General features: G+C 42.1%; 1 protein-coding gene across 5 annotated transcripts in view; it reads right to left on the bottom strand.

Moving 5' to 3' along the window:
* The window catches only part of TET1 (tet methylcytosine dioxygenase 1), a 131,460-nt gene that overhangs the window by 40,235 nt on the left and 66,380 nt on the right, over positions 1-24,845 (bottom strand). For all 5 annotated transcript variants that reach the window (XM_081953962.1, XM_081953964.1, XM_081953961.1 and 2 more), the window contains 3 exons: positions 15,032-17,546; positions 13,673-13,763; positions 514-607 (listed from right to left, as the gene is read on the bottom strand). In XM_081953962.1, coding sequence (XP_081810088.1) covers positions 514-607; positions 13,673-13,763; positions 15,032-17,546 — 2,700 coding nt within the window. The remainder of the gene's footprint in view (positions 1-513; positions 608-13,672; positions 13,764-15,031; positions 17,547-24,845) is intronic.

Below are 24,845 nucleotides of genomic sequence, written 5' to 3' on the forward strand. Positions count from 1 at the left end.
GCACACAATGAGAAATACACTGGGCTGTGTGCATGATGCACTTGCAGCTACTGGCACATTGCTTTTAATGTATAGTGTATACACCATTGTATGTCTGCTTACTCTCTTGTAATCCTTCCTCTAATTTCTCTGGTCTGCAAGGGGGGAAACAAGGACAAAGAGCAGGTCAACATAAGACAACACATATTGACCGCATGGCAATCACAAGTCTGAAAGACACTGCTAAGGTCATAAATGCAGGTATTGCTTACAAAGTTATTTTTTCAGCACGGTTGTAAGTTTGAACAGTCATTGAATGATGCAGTTGGTAAGTGAGGACTGTATTCTTTTTAATACGTATCTTCCTGTTTATATACAAGTGCTTTTTAGTTTAGAGTGGGGTATATTAGTAAGATAAATGTCTGAATAACATGGAAAATATTTTTATGGACATGAAGCATCATCAATATTATAGGAAAATATAGTTGAAGTAAACACAGATGTGTCTTACATTACTAAAAAATAAAAACTCACCCACTTGGCAATTGGACACCCCTGGGAACTTTTTCCTTCTCTGCCTGTATACACCACTACCTCTATTCTTACAGCACTTCCTTTTGCTCCATACCTGCACAAAACAGAAAAAATAATTGATTAATAGATGATCAAAGACAGCAACAGTTACTGTGAGATCCAATTTGAATTGACTCTAAGATATTTCTGAAGCAAATACTCTCTGAAACAGACACATCTAATCCCTGCCAAAGGAGCATAACATAACAAAATAAATACAGATTAGATTTTTTTAAATAACAAAGCATTAAACCTGAGGCATCACACGTTAGCACAAAGAGAAAGGCCTGATGTTGCTTCTCAAAATGACAGATTCTCTGTTTTTGAAGATCCTCAAAAACTTTAAGAATTAAGGGCAGTCACCAAGGACACACAGTGCTCTGAGAGAGCATACTAGTGCACTTACAAATGGAAGGCTAAAATGAAAGGATAGTAATTTCAAGGAACTAAATTTCATCTATACATTTGAAGAAATTTCTCTAACAGGAGACTAGAATACCTCTTACCTAATGATATCAGCTCCACTAGGTAAACTACTGTATATCGTGAAAGCAACTCCACAGGAAGTCTTTTATAGAGATTGGCTAGAATAACAAAATCTTGCAAGTCTGTTTAGATTCCCCCTTTTTATATTGCAATGAATTAGGGAAGCGTCTGCCTGAGCCACTTCCAAATTCTATCTTATTGTGACTTAGCAATGCTTCAACTCAGTGGTCGGATTCAAAAATTTTAACTAGCGGTTCTGTGGGCATGGTTGGTGGGCGTGGCAGGGGAAGGTTACTGCAAAACTCCCATTTCCTTCCGATCAGCTGGGACGGGAAAGAGAATAGATGGGGGCGGGGCCAGTCAGAGGTGATATTTACCGGTCTCTGAACTACTCAAAATTTCTACTACCGGTTCTCCAGAACTGGTCAGAACCTGCTGAATACCACCCGCTTCAACCTTTTTCCTAGGCAGCAGATCGTGCATATCTCCGTCAAGGACACCTTTCTTACTCCTTAGGTGTAGCTCTCCAGCCGTGAAAATATTACCTAAGATGTTGTAATTACTTTTTTTTTTAACAGTACAAGCAGGGTTATGGTTCAGCTTTCTCCAACTTGGCTGGAAAATTATGAAAAAGTCCACGCCATCTGGAAGGATGCCTAAATTGGACGAGGCCAAACTACAGGACTTCCAAGATCCACTCCAACATAAAGAAATGTCCTACATTTTCCCTGTTGCGTTAGAAATCCTTCTTTTACTACAAGTAAGAGACAGTTTTGTCTAGTGGTTAAGGCACCAGGCTAGAAAGCAGGAGACCGAGAGTTCAAGTTCCACTGCCTAGAGATGGGATGTCAAACTGTATTTCTTCAAGGGCCGGATCAGCATTGTACTTTTCCGTGAGCCAGGGGGGAGGGGGAGAGACGCCCTGTTTTGGCCAGCAGAATGCTACAGGAGGACATCCAGGCAAAAAATGAGATGCAGGGGGCCTCACATGGGCGCCCTGAACTCCATTTTGGCTTCCAGAGGCACCGCAGGCCAGTTTTAAGCACCCCAAGGGCTGGATCCGGTCTTTGGGCCTAGAGTTATTTGTAAAAATAATAAGAATGGGGTACAAATAAATCAAATAAATAAGTATCCTTCAGTACTCAGATTGCTGCTGTGACATCTGAGGTTTGTTGTTGGTTTAAGAGGTGGGGGGGCGGCACTAAACCGTTTCCACTCTGGACATCACTCTCTTTCATCGTTAAGAAGCAGACAATGGCAAAGCACTTCTGCAATCTTGACAAGAAAACTGCAGGGACTTCTCCAGACCGACACCAGGAGTCAGCACTGACTCAAAAGCACACTGTTCTGTGCCATGCAAATGCAATAATTTTCAAGTAAAAGTTGTCACCACGAGGAGGCATGCCTCCTCTTTTAACTTTTTTAAAGAGTTTGTCATTTTCAATTTGTGCAAATACCTGTACAATGTGTGTAAGAATTGCTATCCAACAACAATGTCCATTTTTAAGTCAATTAATAAAACTATTAATTGGTTAAAGCAATTAATTTATCAAAACAGTGGAGTTCCAATCAAAATGTTTCACAAACCAAGGCAATCTTCAGTTTTCAGATTTATTCTCTGTAATTAGGACTAGGAGCACAGTCCAACATGGAGGGAACTAAACTTTAGCTGAAAATTAAGAGAAACTGCCTTCCTTTAATCACCTCCTTTAAAATATATATGCTTATACAATATCTAATGGGCAGTATAGACAGATTTTATTAATTCAGATCCTTAATTAATTTCTAGGGGGCTGATAATAAAAAGAAATGGAAAATGTAAAAACAAATCCAAGAAAAATACAAAACACAAAGAAATCACAAGCAGACCCAAAGATAAACATGGAAACAAACCGGAAAAGTGCCGCAGTGCACAGAAGGTAGACAAGATTACATCCAGGAACATTTTAAGTCTTTGATTATAATCAATTTAGTAAAGAGAAAACTTCTTAACTGAATGGTTCCAGAAACAGCCTTGGTGTTAGCTACTGCTATTTGATAATCTTGTCCATAAATAAATGCTTACAGTTAGGACTTGTGGCATAGACCGTTGGCTTACCTGAACGGTCGTTCTCTGGGCACTGCGGGAGACTCCAAGCATGGGTTAACACAGTCTAACTGCCCTAGGACTGAGTGAGTTTTTGTTGACCACGCCTCCCTTTGCCTCTTGCAATTCAGTTTAAAAACGAAGAAATCGCCATACAGGATGGCCGTTCCTCAGTTCCTCCAAGATCAAACCTCGATCAATCAACAGACCCTGGGCGGGGTTGGACTCTCCCACAGCGCCCAGAGAACGCCCGTTCAGGTAAGCCAACGGTCTTTCTCCTGTGCGCTGCTTGGAGAATCCAAGCATGGGACATACCCAAACTATTTTGTCCCAGGGCGAGTAGAGTCCAGAGTGTCCGTAGCCTCTGCAACCTTTTGCAAAATCCGTCTTCTGAAAAAGGCTTCGGCTGAGGCAAAGGTGTCAATCTTGTAATTTTTAATAAAGGCCGTGGGTGACGACCACATGGCTGCTCTGTAAATGTCAATGATAGATGCCTGGGTCGCCCAAGCTGCTGAGGTAGCTCCACTCCTCGTTGAGTGCGCTGTCGCTCCTTGCGGTGCAACTTTGCCCTGATGCTCGTAGGCGAGCTTGATGGAGGCCCGCAGCCAGCGCCCAATCGTGTGGGACGATGCCTTGTGGCCCAGTGACCCAGGGTGGAATGAAACGAACAATGACTCAGAGCGTCGAAAGTCCTTGGTTCTTTTGACGTAAATACGGACTGCCCTCCTTACGTCCAACTTATGCCAGTCCTTTTCCTTAGGATGGGCAGGTTTAGGGCAAAAGTTGGGAAGGATCACTTCCTTTGATCTGTGAAAGTGAGTGTTGATTTTTGAAATGAAAGCGGGGTGAAGCCTCAGTATGACCCTATCAGGATGTATAATACATAGATCCTGTCTGACTGAAAGCGCAGCCAGCTCTGAAATCCTATGCGCCGAGGTGATGGCGACTAGGAAGGCAGTCTTAAGTGTCAAGTGATGGAGGCTAGCCTGCCTCATGGGCTCGAAGGGTGCCCCCGTTAGTGCCCTTAGGACGAACAGCAAGTTCCAAGAAGGGGAACGATGAACCACCTGAGGGCAGATATTCACCGTGCCCCTCAGGAAGCTCTTAATCTGTGGATGCTGACTCAAGGGTCTAGAAGAGCTACAGGTAAGAACGGTTGATAGGGCCGCGACCTGACGCCGAAGCTTGTTGGGCGCAAGTCCTCTGTCCAGACCCTCTTGAAGAAAGTCAAGTATTTGTGGGACGGAAGCAGAAATGTCCCTTATACTGTTCTTCTGACACCAGTCAGAGAAGGCAGTCCATGTGGCTTCGTATATCCTAGTAGTGGAAGGTCTCCTGGACGCTTGGATAATTCGAATGACCTTGTCAGCGATCTTCTGTTTCCTCAGGAGGTCCCCCTCAAGTGCCAGACGGCTAGTTGTAGCCACTGGGGGTCTGGATGAGAGATGGCCCCTTGGCTGAGGGAGATTTGCTCCTGAGGAATTCTCCATGGCTTCTGAATGGAGAGGCTGGCAAGATCTGCGTACTAGGACCTTCTGGGCCAGTGAGGCGCTACCAGTATTATCTCCGCCTCCTCTGCCAACAGCTTGGTCACAACTTGTGGGATGAGAGGAAGGGGGGGAAATGCATATAGAAGTCCTGAGGGCCATTTGCACCTCAACGAATCCGTCCCCTCCGCCAGAGGAGAGTGGTATCGTGAAAAGCGGGGCAGATGTGTGTTGGTGTGGGTGGCAAAGAGGTCTAATTGCGGTTTGCCGAATCTCCTCACGATCTGCTTGAACAGGTCCGGTGCAGCTGCCACTCGGAATGGTCGATCGTCTGCCGACTCAGCCAATCCGCTTCCTGGTTGTTGGTCCCTGAGATGTGGTCCGCTCTTATGGACGCCAGATGGCGTTCCGCTCATCTTTCCAGGGACTCCACCTCCACCATGAGACTCTTGGAGTGTGTGCCGCCTTGCCTGTTTATGTGGGCCTTTGTTGCCACGTTGTCTGTTAGTAACAGTACATGATGGCCCACAATCCGGGATGCAAACCAGCGCAAGGCAAGAAGTGCCACTCTCAGTTCCAGCCAGTTTATGCTGTGCGCAGCTTCCCTCTGGTTCCACTTGCCCTGGCAGTGTGCCCCCCATCCTTGCAGGCTGGCATCTGTTATCACCACGATTCTTTTGGGGTCTTTGAATAGGCACCCCCTCTGTACTGCCATAGTCCGCCACCAATGTAGCGAGTGGATCACCTTTGGCGGTAACTGAACACAGCATGTTGAGTTGCTGGCCTTCGCCCTCTACATTGGCAGGAGCAACCACTGTAGTTCCCTGGCATGGAGACCTTCAGACATGAAATCATGATGCCTAGAAATTGAGAGAGCTTGGTGATCGCCACTGACCTGGACAGGCAGCATTGATGCACTCTGTGTCGAAGATTTTTTAACCTGTCTGGCAACAGTAACACCTGACAAAAGGTGGAGTCTATTATGGTGCCGAGATGTTGAATATGGGTGGTCGGTTCGAGGTGGCTCTTCTTCCGGTTCACCGAGAAGCCGTGGCGCTGTAGAGCCCTTATGGTCACCTGAACGTCCCATCGGGCCTGGTCGCGGCTGGAGGAATGAATGATGATGTCATCTAGGTAGCATTCCAGACGAATCAGACGGGTCCGGAGATGGGCTGCCACCACTGCCAAGATCTTTGCGAAGGTTCTGGCCGCAGACGAAAGGCCGAAGGGTAGAGCCCTGTACTGGTAGTGCCTCCCGTCGTAGTGGAACCTCAGAAACCGCCTGTGAGCTGCATGGATGGGGATGTGCAGGTAGGCCTCCTTCAAGTCTATGGAGGTGAGCAGATCTCCCTGCCTTATGCATTCTAGGATGGAGTGGAGAGACTGCATCTTGAATCGCTTGTAGGCCAGATACTGGTTCAAGCGCTTCAGATCCAAGATGGCTCTCCATCCCCGAGGCCTTTGGGACCAGGAAAACCAGAGAATTTTGCTTTTCCTAATCCTTCAACACCGGCTCTATGGCCCTTATTTGATACAGATGGAGGATCTCCTTCTGCATGAGGTCCCTTTTCAGAGGATTCTTGGGAGTCGGACAATGGATGAATGTCCTTTGGGGGAAGGGTAGGAAGTCTAAGACTAGGCCCCTCCTGATCGTGTTGAGGACCCACGAGTCTGATGTGATCTCCTCCCACCTGTCAGCATATAACTGAAGCCGACCCCCTATGGGAGGAAACCTTTGATGGTCACTTTCCTCGCCGGAAGTGGCAGGAGTTTGCTCCACCACGAAAGGGCTTCCAAAAGGAATGCTGTTGTTGTTGCCTCCCCCGTGACCCATAGGAGCTTCTATCCTGGCCCCTATCTGCAGCCTGGGGGTAGGATCTCTGATAATTAGAGGAACTGGACGCCTGAGGGGTCTCCTGTGCTCTAAAGGCTTGCTTCCGAAAGGAACCTGAACCCTTGCGCTTATTTTTCTTGAGAGTGGCCGGAAGGACCTTCCGTTTGTCCTTCGTTTTGATGACAAACTTGTCCAGGGCCTCCCCAAAGAGCTGCCCTCCCTTGAAGGGGGCGGAAGCGAGCTTCCACTTCGCCTTCATGTCTGCCTGCCAGTGGCGGAGCCACAGCAGACGATGAGAGGTGACATTGGATGCCAGTGCCCTGGATGCAAATTTAGCCGCATTTAAGGAGGCATCCGCTGAGTATTCAACTGTGGTAATTATCTTGTTGATGTCATGCTTCCACTGAGATCCCCCAGAAGGGGGTTTGGATCTCAGTTGTCGCAGCCAGAGGAGGGATGCCCTAGTGAAAAAAGAGGCAGAGGTGGATGCCCTGATGGCCCATGCCGCCGCCTGGTGTGTTTTGTGACATGCCTTCTCGGATCTCTTGTCTTCGGTTTTGAGACCTTCTAGAAGGTCGGCAGGTAAGTTCGAATTGGAGGTCAAGGAGACCACCGGGGCATCCACCGCTGGCAATTTTAGCACCTCCTCCATCCTACTTTCTACAGCATAGAGAGACTTATCTCCACCACTAGGGTTGGTAAGGGTACCTGGCTGGACTCACTGTCTTTGGACTACGTCCATGAATAAATCTGGCACTGGAACTAAATCTAGGGTAGGCACTGGTTCTTTAAACAAGCCCTCCTTATGGTTCTTAGCAGAAACTAGGGGGGTGGCCACACTCTTAGGAGAGGAACCCAAGTCGGTGGCCGCCTTGGCCTTATGAAGGATAAATTTGAATAGAGAGGGTTTGAACAACCCCATGAAGGCTGGCTTATCAGGAGGAAGATCCTCATCCTGCAATAACTCGAAGTCATCAATTTCTCCTTCTTCCCAGACCGACTCCTCAGTAGCCACTGAGGTGCCCAGAGAGGGTGGAGCCTGATCCTTTGCCTGTGCCGTGACAGGCCTAGGCTTTGGAGTGCCAGTAGTTCGGGCCTCCTTCTGCTTGATGCCCTTGTCTATGCCCTGGGAGATGGCTTGAGCAATCACCTCCTTCATTTCTGGGCCCTTGTCTTCCCTGGGACGGGACGTGGATGGGACAGGACGCTTCCTGCTCCCCCTTGCATTGCTACACTCCTCCTCTGGGATGAAGTCCTGAAAAGGCACCAGCTCCTCCCTGTTGGACGAGCTGGGAGAGTCGGGGTAACTCCAGGATGCGTCAGGGGAAGAATCTCTAGAAATTTCCCCCACTGACAGGGGAGACCTGTTCCCTTGAGGGGAGTCAGGTTCCCGCTCTCCTCTCTGTTCTGAAGTTGGCTCTGGCAATGTCTCTGCAAGGTTGGGAGACCTATCATTCCTGTGGGGCTCTGAGGTCTTTTGTCTGCGGGGCCCCTCCTTGCTCTTATCAGCACCCCCAGAGGGCCCAGGGGATGCCCTCCTGGAGGTGGCCTTGCCTCCCTTTCCTCCGTTTGGGGGGGGGATCAAGCCTGTTCCGCTTGGAGGAAGGCCCTGCCTGCATCTCGTGTTCCCAAACCTTTGTCCGCCATACTGACCTGCAGGACACAGCCGGGAGACAGGTCAGTCAAGGATCGAGGTGAGACGGTGCAAGGGCGCGAGCCAGCGGGCCAGAAGACCCTTCGGTCCCTTCGGAGATGAGGTGAAGGACGCCCGACGGCAGAACCTCCTCGATGGCCGCCTCCTGGGACTGAACTGTGTCCCGATTTAGGCCTCGCCGGCTTTCCGGACAAGGCCCACATTCCGGCGGCTTTGCTGCTGCTGCTGAGGGCTTGATCTGCCTCCTCCTCGCGGCTCCGATGCTCGGAATGCCGCCTGGCACTTTAAAATGGCTGCCGCTGCACGCGCAGCTCTCCCCTTCCAAAACAACCGGGCTTGCAGCGAAAAGCGCACGAAGCCCGTCAAAATGGCCACCACTGTTGCTGGGCAAATTACATAGCCGCCGCTGCCGAGCTCAAAAAGCTCTCCAGTGCGAGCTAATGAAGCTGATCGGGATAAAGACTGTCGGGAGGCCCCGCGCCTTCCCTGTGCTCGCCGGCAACCGCCAGACAAGCAACTCACCCTGCGCGCTCATTGCTCACGTTCAGCAGGCAACGGGTGTTCGGCAGAACCTCTCAGCCAGCATTTCATGTACTGAGTACTTGGTAACCTCATCAATTAATGGTTGGTGAAATACTTTTCTTCTGTGCTTGCTATGGGGAGTCCAGTTTAACTGCTGTAAGACTGAGGAGTTCCCGAGCCACAGTTCAAACGGGCCGACTCAGTTTTTAAACTGAATTGCAAGAGGCAAAGGGAGGCATGGTCAACAAAAACTGACTCAGTCCTAGGGCAGTTAGACTGTGTTAACCCATGTTTGGACTCTCCAAGCAGCGCACAGGAGAAACCCCTGATCTCAATTTCAAATATAGGTAGACTTCAACTTTCAACCATTTGTTTAGCAAGCATTCAAAGTTATGATGGCACTGGGAAGTGACTTGTGAGCAGTCCTTAACAAGAATTGTAACATTCCTGGGGTCATGTGATCACCACTTGTGACCTTCCGATCTGACTTCCAATAAGCAACAGGGAAAGCTGGGTCCACTAACCACCCTGTGAGTCACTTAATAATGGGGTGATTTGCCAAACAACCATGGCAAAAAAGAGGGTAAAACCATGGCAAAAAAAAGACATAACTCACTTAACAGTGGAAGTTCTGGTCCCAGTTGTCGTCATACGTCTAGGACTACCCGCAGTGTTTGTAGTTACCTACCGTGTTTTCCCTGAAAATAAGACAGGGTCTTATTTACTTTTGCCCCCCAAAATAAGCGCTTGGCCTTATTTTAGGGGAGATCTTATTATTTTTGCGGCACAGGAGTCAGCAAGCGTGGTCACCTCATGGCTGCTGCTGTGTTGCAATATTTTTGGGGAGGGCTTATTTTTGGAGAAGGGCTTATTTTAATGCACTCAAAAGTCCAATTGGGCTTATTATCCGGAGAGGTCTTATTTTCGGGAAAAAAGGGTATGTTCTATGGCTTCTTTACATATTCATTCCTCATTGGTCTGTTTTGGGGCAGAAGCTGTTCTTTCAGATCTACATACCATAAATTATGCTGAATCCTCTTTCTTCTTTCTCTGTATCTTTAGTTTGATGCTACTATTAGAATTCCTGATGGTACCACTTGAAAATATGGGTAGCTGGTTTCAAGGTTTCTGACCTAATGTTTCTGACCTAATGTTGCTGTTAGACCAGGGTGTCAAACTCGCATTGTCACAGCAGAGTCACGTGACATATTGGAACTTTTCTGGCTAAACTGGGCGTGGCCAGCGCATGAAGCATCCGGCCCATGGGCCGGGAGTTTGATAGCCCTATGTTAGACAAATCTTGTTTATAGGAAACAATACAAAGATTTGCATATCTTCCTCCATTTTAACCTTGGAACCCAAAGAAAAAGGTCTCTACCATCTTTGCAAGTAGTTATTAAAGCTGAAGAAATGAGAAAAAACAGTAAAAATCCTGCTAGATAAGGACAGGGCAATGCCAAGTAAAAGCAAATATGCAATATTTGCAGGCATATATTTGCAAGAGTTGCAATTCTTTTTTTTCTTTTCAAGTTCACACAGGTTTATCATCTAGTCACTTGGTGCATTTAAATGTCCTGCTTCCCTTTTTCTTGCTCTCCTTTTCTCCATCGTTTCCCAGTTCTAGGTAAGCAACATGGTAGTAAAGCAATCCTAAATGATGAGGAACATGCCATAACAGGTGGGCTGGACCCAGGCAGGGTGGCAGGAAAGAATGGCATTGGTTCTATTATGCTGAAATAAATAAACACTGGAATCCTTTAACTCAAGTTGAAGCAAACATAAGGGGTTTTTTTGTGAGTAAAGTTTCATCACAGTCAAACTCCCCAAAATTACAGACGCTAAGCAATTGGAGGGAAGAAAAGCAAATTGCAGGAAAAACAAATCAGCAAGAAAATAAATGGGGAAATTGCAATGCAGATTGCCTTATGTGAAACAGGTCTTTATGCAAGTCAAATGTATCTGATGCTAAGTATTGCTAAAAATAGTTTATGATGTTGACAGCTTAAGTTACAGTTTTCATATCACTTGCTCTGTTCATACTAAGTGTATCAATTTGAGCACGTCTCACAAGAAAGTGTCTTGTAGTAGCGTAATGTCAGTCAAGTTATCTAAAATTTCTTCCTGATTTGAGATTTCACAAGCTTCCAGAAGCCTCAAATTGACTAATACGGTAACAAAATACTGAACGAATCCAGGATGACTTTATCTATAGCCTACTTATAAACTTTTGAGTTACAAACTTTGACCAATACAAACAAACTTATCCACAACTCCCAACTTAAAAGGTCCCAGAATCCAGGAAAAAGGTTACTTTATGTGCACAAAACACGAACTTTGGACAAAATAGACTTACAAACAGATGCTCAGCACAGAACCTATTTGTAAGAAGAGCACTTTCTGTACACTACTAAATCTCTTGTGTCTGCTTGTTTGTAACCTTCAATTGTACGAAACGGTGCATCCTAGGGCAACAATATTTGAATGAACCTATCTCAAAAGCCTCATTTACAGAAGGGGTCCCCAATCCCTGGGATGTGGCCCACCACCAGGCCTTAAGCCTTTGGGGACCAGGCCATGAAAGCAATGGGCAAGTGCACATGCATCCTCATTCACACGAACAGCAGGCAAGTCTGCATGTTTGCCAACTGCTCATATGGAACCATTTCCTCCACCTCCACCTGTCTGCAAAGTTGAAAAGGTTGGGGAACTCTGACTTATAGAATGTGTCCAAAATTTGGAACCATGACCCCTGAGGGACTGAAATCTAGCAAAGTTGTGGCCACTTCAGTGTTGCCATAGTCAGGGGTGCCGGTTCTCTCCCCAATTGCTGGGTAGGTGTGGCCTACTCAGCCTCCTGCACCAGGGGTGCATTTTCGCCCTCCCCAGGCTCTGGAAGCTTTTTTTGAGCCTCCGGGAGGGCGAAAACGGCCTCCCACAGGCTCTGGAGGCTGGAAACAGGCCCATTTCCAGAAGGCCCATTTTTTGCCCTCCCAGAGCCTACGTGTGGGCCCTGCACTTTCCTGGCATGATGAACAGGCCACGTGGAGACTCCTGAGAGGGGAGGAGTGGGTGGGGGCCATTTAGTCCTTGCAACTACCAGTTTGGCAAACCAGATGTAAAATTAACATCCAGTTCACCCAAACCAGTCCAAACCGGCTGAATCCCACCCCTGGCCATAGTCAAGTAATAATTATTTCCAATGCTTCCTGCCAGCTTTCTACAAGAAAAGTTAAGTCTCTGGGAAAGTTGGTAGGAAGTTAGAGATTGTTCCCACTCTCCATGCTTTTTTGCCTGTTCATGATCATTTTGTTTTTCTGCTTAGATATTAGGTATTCAAATATCTCTGAAATGGTGACCCAATATTTCCCAGGTTGTCTAATCAACTTTAAATCAATCTTTAAAGCAACTTTAAAGGTTAAATCAATCTCCCTCAATTGGTAGTCTCTGAATATATTGGAATTATAGCAATTAACTCCTCTGGAAGGAACCAAATTGTAGAAGACAAGTTGAAGATTTTTGGAATTTAGATAAAGGTCTATCTTTACAAAATATATCTAATGCACAAAGGAAATATGGGATTGGTGAATGTCTCCCAGCCAGCAGACATCCCCAAAATTCAAGAATTCGTGCTTGTTCATCATGCTTGTTGATTTAAGTGATGTTAAGTTAACAATTCCGGGTGGTATACACCTGCATGGATACAAATTTCAACAATTTGTCATATAGAGGATTGATGTTACTGAATAATAATGGGTACATGCATTTAAAAACTGGTTTTGATTATTTGATATTCATTCTAGTAAAACCAAGAAGGAATAAGTATAAGAACAACAACCTCCAAATCCACCCTATGACACTTGAAGTAATCTAGTTGAATGAGAGATAGCAATAGTTATAACATTTAGACTTATATACTGCTTCACAGTCCTCTCTAAGTGTTTACAGAGTCAGCATATTGCCCCCAACAATCAGGGTCCTCATTTTACTGACCTCAGAAGGATGGAAGGCTGAGTCAACCTTTAGCAGGTCAGGATTGAACTCCTGGTTAAGGGCAGAGTCAGCCTGCAATACTGCATTCTAACTATTGCGTCACCACAGCTTAACATATTTCAATATATTAAAGGATGGCAATGTGAATTTGGGGAAGGGGGGCGAGTGAGAGCTCTAGGCATTCCATAACTTCTCTCATTAGTGCAAAAGCAGAGCACTGAGTAGACAAAATAAATCCAAGTCTTGTGATAGGAATACGGGGGAGGGAGGGGAGAGATTTTGGTAGCCAACATCTTCTAGGAATGTGAGCCTGTAGGTACCCCGTTTCCCTGAAAATAAGACCTCCCCAGATAATAAGCCCAATTGGGCTTCTGAGCGCATGGTCTTAAGCCCTCTCCTAAAAATAGGCCCTTCCCCAAAATATTGCAACACAGCAGCAGCCACCCCATTGGTCTGAGGATGGTAGATAGAGCTTAGCCAAGTGACCACGCTCGTTACCTCCTGCACCTCAAAAATAATAACACCTCCCCGAAAATAAGGCCAAGCGCTTATTTCAGGGGTCAAAAAAAAAATAATTATTTTGGGGAAACGCGGTACATACCAGGCCTAGGTGCTGTGCTACAATTATAGCACTATGTGCAAAACAAAGGCTGAGTACCTAGATAACAGCTTGTTGCATGAATCATATCTGAATTTCTCTCATGAAATTCTCCCATAGTTCAGTCTTCAATTACCCTTAGCAACTTGATTACACTGCTTGGAATTAACATGAAAGAGATGAATTTCTCCACATCTCCATAAAGTGTATTGTGACATTCTACCCAATACCCACTTAAAGGCAAATGAGAATATTCAAACTCATTTTCTAAAACAGACTCGTACTTGCTATGAGTAAGTGTTCTAATATATAGTATAGTTCATATGCAAAGGCTATCGTTCAGATCCAACATAACAAAGCCCACCAAAGCATAACAAGAACACACCAGATATACTACAACTGCTATCACCACCCATGTGTAAAATTGATTTTGATTTATTAGTATTAACATTTATTTCCTCACCTGTCCTCCATTATTTCTCTGACTGCAGCAATATTTGGGCCCGTTCCAAGGTGTGTATAATATGGACCCTCATCCTTCTCTATAATTTGTTCTGCAAAAAAAAAAAGTTTTAAATAGCTGTTAAAAATATTGCATGGACATTCAGAAACACTACTTAAATTCCTTAAATTAAACTGAGTCTCATTTGACTCAGGTTAACTATTCTGTTAGCAATAAACAAGTAGTCTTCGACATAACCATTTGTTTGGAATTATAATGATGCTGGAAAAAAATGCCTCATGACTGGTCCTCAGACTTATGACTGCTGCAATGTCCCTGCGGTCACGTAGTGAAAATTTAGGCACTTGCCAATATGCATGTATTTATGGCAGTTGCAGCGTCCTGTGTTGTGACCTTCTGAGGGGGCTCCTGACAAGCTCAGTCAATGGGAGGAACCAAATTCACTCAACAACTGTGGCAGTTTGCTTAATAAAGGCAGCAAAAAGGTCATAAAATTGGATGTGACTCACTTAATGAACGCATCACTTAGCTGCGTAAGTCAAGGACTATCTGTAAAACACTTCTATTAGATGAACTCATTATTATGTAATTTTGGCACTGAAATGCCAGAATGGGATTAGCAACTGAGTCACACTTCAACATGAACAAAGAGAGATTGTATTAACACTATCAATAAAGGTTATTAATCTAAAATTGATAATACTGCCACATAAGTAAATTCTGCAAGTGGTTGAATTTGTTAAATACAGTTTTGATTCGTCCTTTCACATTAAAAAAAAAGACATTACAGAGTATTATGTTGCCACTGGAATTCAATATGTTGGCCGATAACATGTAGTAAGAGACCCATGGATTAAGGCTTAACTTCAGCATTCATAAATGCTGTTAGTCGCAATTCCTGCATAATTCTGAACAAAATAAAACAATTCCTTTCCTTGTAAGCTGTGGAAAAGAAAAATAGATAGTTGGGAATTTTATCAGCTCTAATTTCACAAATTGGTAAAAGCTCAACATTAATAGGTTTTACATTTGAAGAAAATTCAAGAAATCCAGATAGTCAAGAAGTATCTGCAAAGAATCTGGATAAATGTAGAGGATCTTCTTGTTATGGAATAAAACTCATGAATTTCAGCATGTGTAAATATTTGCACGTTTCTGGGAAATTCTGACCTGAGGAAAAGAAATATTTTAATAAAAGAGAATATCTGTAGCTCAGGGTTGAACTGTCGAGTTCTTGGTGCTCTCTGAGCTTTTTTGCTTGCAGACGTTTCATTACCTGACTAGGCAACATGATCCGTACAGAAAGACAGAAAATATTTCAAAATTCAACCATGCAAAAATAAACCACAGGACACTTACCCACACAGTCACAGGTTGGAAAATTACTCTGTCCTTTCTTTGAAGGTGTATCAATTAAATTCTTTGTAGGGGTATCTAAGAATGTCATGGGAGATTCAAGAAAACTACTGAGTGTATTCTTTGTTGGAGAACATCTTAAGTTCCCAGTACCCTGTTGCTTTTCAGTCTCTAAAGTTCTTAATGTTGGAAATGTAGCTTCACTTACATGCTCCACATTTCTAAGAGTGTGCATGGTATCCCCTGGCAAGCCATCATCACCGTTACGGAGGATCAGTTGCAGATTTTGATCCTTTTGTTCCACAGCACCTTGTGGTTTAGCTTGGCTTTCCTCGCAGATGTCACCATCAGCTCTTTGACTGAAGATCTGAGGAAAAGGATGCAGCTGAGGGATATTCATGGTTTGTTGTACCTGAGAATTCTTGTCTTTTTCTGTAAACATCTGCCTGTTTTCACTTCCTTGTTTTATGCAAAAGTCTGTTTTTAACTGAGGAACAATCAGCAGATTACTAGAAAGCGGGGCTCCATGTTGAAGAGCCCCCGTGACCCCACTCAGGCTGCTGGCACCTTGTGCATCGCTAAAGCCTGTTGTCTTGAGGGGCTCTGGCACCATTTCACAGCCTAATGGCTTATTTCTTATTTTACCTTGTATTGAAGCCGGTAAAGGCCGATGGAATATTATCTGAGTTTTTGGAAGAAATAATACAGCTGGTTTTTGCTGGGATGACAAAGCATTCCGATTCCGCGCCTTCGGTCCTTTGGTTTTAGAAGATTTTTTCCCCAAGGCTGACAGCTTGGCATCTTGTGATGCAATGCGCCCAAGCCTGCGCAGTTTAGGTTTTTTCTGTATGTCCTGCAATTCACTATACTGGCATTCTTGCTGTAGCTGACTTGGTTGGTCTGGTACTACTTGAGGTTTCTTCTTCAATCTTTTGGCCCTCGGTACTGATTTCTCATTCTTCCGAGGTGGCTGCCTTTGCTTGACCAACGAGGAGGTGTAATTGTTCCTCCCAAATACCGATTGTTTCTTCTGCAATAGGCACTGATCCTTATTTTTTGATTGCATATCAGGTGGTAATCGACCGAGAAGGGTTGTCGTCATCTTCGGATTGGGGCTTGTTCTGCTCGATTCAATTATTGCTGCGAGTTGAGTTAACTGGGTGGCTACCTCTTCTTCATCTTGGCTGTGAATACCACCCTTAAATACAGAACCGCTTTTTAAATTCAGGTTGTGAACAGCCTTTCCCTCCCATTTGCCAAGCATCTCCCCCTTGTTCCACCACTGTCTGACGGTACTTGAGGTTTTGGAACATGGCCCGAGAGCAGTTTTATGATGGAGAGGACATTTCTTGGTAGCAATACCTGAATTTCCACCAGAAGCTAAAGCAGAGAAAGTTCTGGTGTCTTTTGAGGTGCAATGCAACCTACGCAGTAAGTTAGATGGACATTTACTGGGGAACTCAGAAATAGCACCTTGAGCCTTGTAGAACAGACTCTTAGAGTGGATTCTCCTCTGGGAGGAAGGATGAGAAAGAAGCTGTGGATCTTTTTGTGGGCAAGTCCCTTTTATTACTTTCAGTGCAGATGATTTTAAGGGACATGGGTTATCCTTTTTGTAACTGTTCAGCAAATGCGACGCTTGCTGCTCTAAACCTTCTGGTTTAGCTGGTGAAGAATGGCCTAAAGGGACCTCGGACAAACGTGTTAATGCCTCAATAGCTACCACCTGTTCCACAGTTAAATTTCTGTTTTTAATCAGAGATAAAAAAGTTGACTGAAGTTGCAAATCTTCAGGTTGGAAATCCTTACTAGGAATATTTGAAGCACCATCATCAAGACAAGCACCCCTTTCAAGCACAGGAGTACAGGGTGGCTTGTCCTGCAAATGTAAAAGTGAAATGGTTTGCAATAGTGAATTTTCGGCTTCCTGATTTCCATTTGGGTTTTCTGTCTGGTGGCCTACAACATAGTCCTTCTTTTCTGGAATAGCACCATATGTTCCAGTTGCCAAAGGGTAGATGCTGTTCAGCTGAGCCGCTTCACCCCAGGAAGCACTGGAGTTACTGTGATTGCAGCTGTTGGCCAGCTTTGCAGTAGTGTTCACATCTGCTTTTTTCAGTGTGCTCACATCTGATTTCAATGATGTGTCACATTCTGCTGGTGAATGCGGTAAGATTTTAATGCCATTTCTAGCTGTATGTGCAAATAACTTGGGGGCCTCATCTATTATGCTGGAAGAATAAACCAGTTTTGCATCCTTTTCAAAATGTGTTAAGTTCTCATTTCTGGTTTCAGTGTTACAGAGATCTCCATTCACATGGATATTAAGTGATGGATTTTCATTCGGCACCCACTTCTCTGTTTCTAAGCCGGCCATACTTCCTTTTTCATTTGTCTGCACATCTTCCCAGGGCAGTGAGTAGTTTGCTTTCAACTTGTATTTTTCACCATGGCCATATGCAACATATTCCACAAGCTCTGTTCTGCAGCCATTTACTAGTTTGCTTTTTAGATCTCCCTGCAAAACAGTACAAATACATTTTAGCAAATGCTCTTCAACACAGGATTTTATAAGCACTGGCAGTTCTCATGCAGTAATATCATATGGAAGTTTGCAATGACTATCTGACTAGATTCTTTCAAAGTAGGTGCTACCCAAGATCAGATTCTAGAACAAGGTACCAACTGTTTCCTCCTAAGTAATTTACACTAAAATCAATAGGCCACACAAAAAGCAACCACAATATTGATTACCAAGGATGTGTTTGTTTTGTATTTAAAAAGAGACAATACAATAACAACAATTTAAAATAAAGGAGAGAGATGTTTGGTCTAGTTAGTATTTAAGGCACCAGGCTAGAAACTGGGAGACCATGAATTCTAATAACTTTAAGTTATTTATTTAAAAATGCAAAAGTAGGATATGACTTAATTAATTATTTAATTAATATATGCTTATCCTTATTTTCTTTTCTCATGAAAATGCTTAGCTAAATGTGTATCTTAGATTAGCCTGGTAGTCCACAATCTGAGTAAAACAATTCTGAAGCATCAAGTCAGTATCAGAAAATGCAAAAAATGTGGAGGAATACTTGTACTTCGTACAAATAGAAAACATGGCAGAAATGGTTTCAGAATCAAGAATAAATCTTTTGAATTGAACCAATGAGTTAGTAATTGGCAGTTTGAAGCTTTGGGTTTTTATTTTTGTTTGCTACTTTTGCCAGTTATGGAAAGAAAAACCCTGAATGATGCTTCAAAGAAAGACAAAGTCATCTATGACATACTGTCTATTATCATGCTTTTATCCAAGTAAGGTGGCCACAGAACAAAACTATTTGTAATATTAGACCAGACTACAAAATGAGAAGACATCCATGAACAGAAATTGAAATTATATGTTTTCCCTAGCTTTAAAATTGAAAGCCAAACAACTGAGGCATTTACCCTGAGTACACAACAAAATTATAGAATTACAGCTGCCCCTAATGAGCTGTTTGTCAGAATGAACTGGATATATTATTCCCACCATGTTAAGCTGCAACTATAAGTAACGCAAGCATGACTGTTAACCTTGGAAAGAATGCCATTTCATAAACTGGTAATGACCTCACAATTTTAAAATATTGGTTTACAGAAAGTTTCTTTTGGTTTTCCATTTTGTGCCCTCAAAACCACAACAGGGGAAGGAAAGCCCAGCTTGCCGTGTGTGTGTGTGTCTGTGTGTGTGTGTGTGTGTGTGTGTAAAACAGAATAAAGTTTCTATATATTAAAATGTAACTCATAGAACTGCCTCACAGCAATTCAAGGTTTGTTTCTTATCACGGTCTGCTAGGAAAAAGAGGGTGTTGTGAGTGTATAATTTCTGCAGATTATTAAAGTAGGTTATTTTGCAAGCACTCTGGGTTTGAGTACCATCAACATAAAAGTAACTGAAACTTCTAACTAGGCTAATTTGGGTCACAGCATGTCAACTCTATGAATGAAAGCCAACAAGAAGACCAACAATCCAGACATGTGTATATAGTAGGAGAGTCAAGGGTCAAAACTATTGTTTTGCAGATGGCCTTAGATTCAGCTCTAATTCCTAATGCAACCCAGGTTAATAATCATTGAAACCATACCAGTTCTCTTAAATAAGACTATATGTTTGGCCCCATCAAAGTACTATAGTCTCAAGCATGCCTCCCTCAGTAACCAAAAAAGAAACCTCTCAGTCCAACGGTTGTGGAATTAAAAGTACTTTTACTGGTTATGAATAGATAGCAGCGAAGTAAAGCAACGTCTGAGGCAGAAAAGCACGAAATCATACATATCAAACTTTTGCCCAGCCCCTTTCCTCCAACAACCCTACCCTATTGCCCAATCTGCATCTCCCTTAGATGTCATGTGGGTTGCATCTCCAAGTAGCATCATCAGGTTGGTATGCAGGATGGTTGGCCTTGACCAGGTCCAAACATCGCCCATCAGCTTGCGTAGACAATGGTGAGAACAAAACTCCCTGTTTGACAAATCCTCCTGTACTAATTATTCCCATCCCAAATACCATGCCCTCCCCCTGTTTCCATGGCAGCCGAAAGCAAGCAAGCGAAGCCGAGGCTGACATATAGTCTAGTGATTGACTTCAATTTCTAGTAGACTTCTATCTGAGCATAGCAACAATGCTGTTAAGTGAGTCATTCAATTCTAAAGTTTATATTCTCTCAGGTCTAACCTGAATAGCTTCTGCAAGTGAAACAAGATTTGCAAGAAAGAAGACAAACAAGCTATAATTCTAAACAATCCTGGTTTCCTATTCTGTGAAAATTGGCCCAATGCATAAACCAGACAAGGCTGTAAGACAGTAGTCATGTAAAAAATTATAAGTATTCATTTTACATGCAACAGCTGCCTGGTCTGTATTATAAAAAACATGGTTGCCATATTAGTGTCCTCTACATGTGATAGATTTAATAATTCTCAAACAGCTTGGTCAACACATTTAGACAGATGGATTTAGAACAGCTAGCTAGAAAGCTTCATGTACAACATGTACAACTCAATCTCACTTTGATGATTAACAACTTTCAATATACAATTGTTTGTATGCTTAACAGCTTTTAGTTGTGTCTACTTTCTTCAGCAGATAAATATCTTCTGAATTTTCAAATGAACATGCATTGTCCATTCACAGAAGCCAACAGAAAAAGTAGAGGTTTAACACATATTAAGTCTTTTAAAAACTCTCCAAATACCTTCCAAATTATTTATTACGCCTGCCAGTGATATTAATGGTAATTAAAAGAGAGATGATAACATTTCATCAAAAACTGTATCCAAAATCTATAACAGCTATCATAGGAGAGGTGAAGTCCAAACTAGAAAGCTAACTTTACCTCAATCCAGGTAAATACTAGTAGAACTAGATAGAAGTGAATGCAAAATTATGTATGCCTGGAATTTTACAGGAAACACTTGCAGTGGACATTTATTTTTAATGAGATTACTTAAAGTCTACCTCCTTATTTCTTACCCCTCCCCCAAAAAAATTTTTTAAATCCTGTTACGTGCCACAATTACCTTGTTCCCATATTCTACTGAAAATAAGCTTTAGCATATACTCTTTTTAAGAAAGCATTCTTATTTTCACCCTTGAGAAACAGTTTGGTCTAGTGGTTAAGGCACCAGGATAGAAACCAGGAGACTGTGAGTTCTAGTTTGACCTTCGACATGACAACCAGCTGGGTGCCTTTGGGCCAGTCACTCTCTTCCAATCCATGATAGAGGCTTGGGAAACAAGCCTGTTGTTACAACCAATGCAACAATACTCAACTGATCTGGAAAAAGTGGATTTTGTATTTGTTGGAAAATGCAAGGGAAAAAAAACCATCTTATTTTTATTTTATTTTTGCCCTTGCCAGCACTTTCTTTCCCATAAATTAAATTTCACAAATAGTGTGTCCTGAATACAATTAGTATATTATTTGATTGCTCCATTTCTGTTTATATATGCATATCCCATACTTTAAAATACCATTAATACAAGAAGAAAATTAGAGTCAGAATATCCCAGCATTTATTTAAACAGTTCTGGCTTTGGCTTTTATATTGCTTGTATTTATAGACCTCAAAATAGGGCATGCAGGATTTTTTTTTCTAAATTTGTTTGGCAAGGAAAGAAACATAGAATTAAATATAAATTATTGCAAGATGCTAAATAAAGAGGAAGGCGAGGATTATCATATTTGAAATTGTACTTTGCAGTTTGTTGTTTAGTGTAGATGAAAGAATGAGTGACTTTGAAAAATAGGGGGGTATTAGAATTGGAAGGACGTGCTTAAAATTTGGATGGCAATGTTATTTATGGCATGAAAAAGTTAAGAATGTAGATTTTAGAAATCATTTTATTACATGTGACTTATTTAGACTTTGAAATAGATATAAAACAAGATTTTTTCCCCTAACATACTTTTATTATTATCACCCCAGGAAACATTTTTAGAAGAGAAATAGTAGTTAAACAAAATTGGTTAACTTATGTGGATGTACTGTCTTTCTCTGAAGAATTTAAGTTAGAAACAAGAGAACATCTGGAATCAGAAAGTTACATATGTCATCGGTTCCCCTACATCTAGTTAATAGAAAGATTAAAACTTGACAAGAATTATGATTTTGAACTTGGTAAGAATGTGGTGTACAAATGATGCTCAAATTATTACCAAGCTATACATTTTTACTGAAAATGGAAACAGGGTGAATAAGTTAAAGTATCTAATAAGATAAAAATCTTATTTTGGATATAACATCTTGTTGGATCAATGGAAAAATATATGGAAGGATTGAAATTTACTTTGAACTTTAATCTTAAAGATTACTTTTATAAAATTATGTATCGCTGGTATCTGACATCAGATACTGTCAAAAATGTGTAATGGAATTTCAAATATTTGTTGGAAAGGTATCTAATCTGAAGGTACATTTTTTCATTTTTGATGGACATGTAATAAAGCTAGAAAATGTTGGAACCAAATATGTATTCATTCAGAAAAATATAAAGGTAAATCTACAACTGAAACTATAGGGTTTTTTGGGGGGGGAGGGGTTTAATGGACAAGCAAATTGAGAGATCTTATGGAACTTTATATATGATAACAACAGCAAGACTTCTATATATAAAGGTGGTAGGATTTACAAATATAGGTAATTCTCGATTTAGTGTTTGTTTAGTAACCATTCACAATTACAATGGCACTGAAAAAGTGATATGTCTGTTTTTCACAACTACAATTGATGCAGCATCCCTATGGTCATATGATTAAAATTCAGATGCATGCCAAATGACTTATATTTATGATGGTTGCAGTATCCTGGGCTCATATATTCATCTTTTGTGATCTTCTCAGAAGCACAGTCAATGGGGAAGTCAAATTCATCTAACAACCTTGTTACTAACTTTAACAACTGTGGTGGTTCATTTAACAACCTGTTGCCAAAAAGGTTTTAAAATGATGCAAACCCCACTTAACTGTCTCATTTAGCAACAGAAATTTGGGGTTCAGTTGTGGTCATAAGTCGAGGATTACCTGTACCTACAATGGGAGAATGGATGATTAAACTGATGGGAATGATGGAGATGGCAAAATTGACAGCTTTGATTAAAAATAAAAAAAATGACTAATTTTAAGTCCACTTGGAAACCATTCTTTGATTTTGGTGAGAAATCGAGAGAAATGAAACTTTGATTTTGGGGATTGATGATTAGAAATACATGAGGTTGTAAAAGTAGCATAGACTATTGTTAATTTTAGAGTGGTTTTATCTATATCTGTATGAAAAAATGCTGAAAGTCATGCTTGCTCGTTTTCCTTTTTTCTGCATCTTTATCTTACTTTTTGTCTGAACTTTTTTCCTATTTTCTTTTTCTCTGTAAGATGCAAGATCAATTTAACACTATAGTATGAAAGATAAACTATGTGTTTCCTAAGCTTTGCAACCCATTTTTTAAAATAACAACAGCAATAGAAAGATTGAGGGCAATATTGATTCATTCATTTTTATCATATTCTCAACCACTTGCTTTCCAATTTGTTCCAAAAAATATATACTTTCAAGGACAAGTCTTCTCTATGTAGTCCTGTAATTTGATTTCTGCATTTTATTAGCTGTTTTTTTACAAGTCTGAAGAATTCCTTGAATGTGGGGAAACTTCTCTTTCTCAAGCATGTGTGCACACAAAACAGTCACATTATGCAAGAGAATAGCAATTCAAACAATTATATTTAAAGTGGTGGTCATTAACTAGCAAGTTTATTACCAATTTACAACACCTACTGATGATCTTCATAGTGGTGGATGATACGACATCTAACTGCAGAAGCTGTTTAATGCTCCATATATTTTAATACAGGCCTATTAATTAATTCTGTAGGATTTAAAGATGCATAGTCAGCCATTTAGATACCTTTTACCATAATCTTCACCAGGCTAGCATTTTCTTTTTATTGTAATTATTGTCCCATTTTATATTGTTCTATAATTAAATATGTCAAGCAGTTGTTCTGGTTGTCTGGTAAGGAAGATAACCATGTATTCTAGAAGGAAAGGTTAATTTTAGGATACAAGTCCAAGTTCATCTGAAACGGTCCTATCTTTTTATATATTTTCATCTGACCCGTTCTATATGTTTCACTTGAAAACACTGGGCCCAAAATCAACTTTTTAAAAATTAATTGCACACGCAAAATGTGCAATTTTAAAAGAAGGATAGAGATATGCAAACCTATGACTTTTCACATTTTAAATTCAGCTGAACAACTACTTTTCATTACAAAGGTGGCAGAAGAAATTGGGCAAAGTAAGAGCTCATCTTACATTCATTCATTCAATCAATCAATCAAATTTATTTGGTCAAAGACCAGCAAAATTGAGAAGAACAAACAAAAACAGTCTAAAGCAAATAAATACGATAATATACTAATAGCTAGCGAAAAAAAATCACATTGATTGATCATCTTACATTCTGATTCTAATGTCAGGATAAACACCATTTTGTTTCAAATATTTAATCCATTCAAACATTTTAGAAAAACTTAACCATTGTCTGAGATATTCAGGGGCATAACTAACTCTTAGGAACCTTTCTATATACCCGTATTTATTCGAGTATAACGCGCACACGTGTATAACGCGCACCCCCTAATTTTCGATTAAAAATCGGTATAAAATTTTGTTTCACACCAAGCATTGTAATTGACAAAAAAACGTTGTTGAACACATGCGGCCATGACTATTGCCGCCGCTGCTGCTGACTGGAGGAAGAGGGTGAGAGGCGGGTCCTGTGAACGGCGGCAGCAGCAGCAGCAATAGTCGCAACTCGGCGGCGGGCCGCCCCGGCTGGGAGACAAAGGAGGGGAAAGGCGGCAGGCAGCTGAGTTGCGACTATTGAGCACGGCGCGGTGCCGCCTGAGGCCGGGATCGAGGCTGCAGTCCGGAAATTTACAATTCGCCTGCGCCCTCAATGGACCGGCCGCCAGTGCCACCCCACCCCAGCCCTCGTTTATAACGCGCACCCACACTTTGATTTCTTTTTTTGGTAGAAAATTTTGCGCGTTATACTCGAATAAATACGGTAAATACAAATAAGAATTTACAGTATTTTTTGGAGAATAAGAGGATGAAAATCTGGGTGCATCTTATACACTGAATACAGCATTTTTTGCCTCCTGAAACCCCGCCCCCTTCACCAAATTGGTCACGCATAGCCTTTAGGAGGCTTTTAGAGTGCTCCTGGGGGCTGGGGAGGGCAGAAATGATCAAAATATGGACCGTTTTTGGGAGG

Source organism: Natrix helvetica (assembly GCF_964273705.1).
Source record: "Natrix helvetica genome assembly, chromosome: 5".
In the NCBI taxonomy this organism is placed as follows: Eukaryota; Metazoa; Chordata; class Lepidosauria; order Squamata; family Natricidae; genus Natrix; species Natrix helvetica.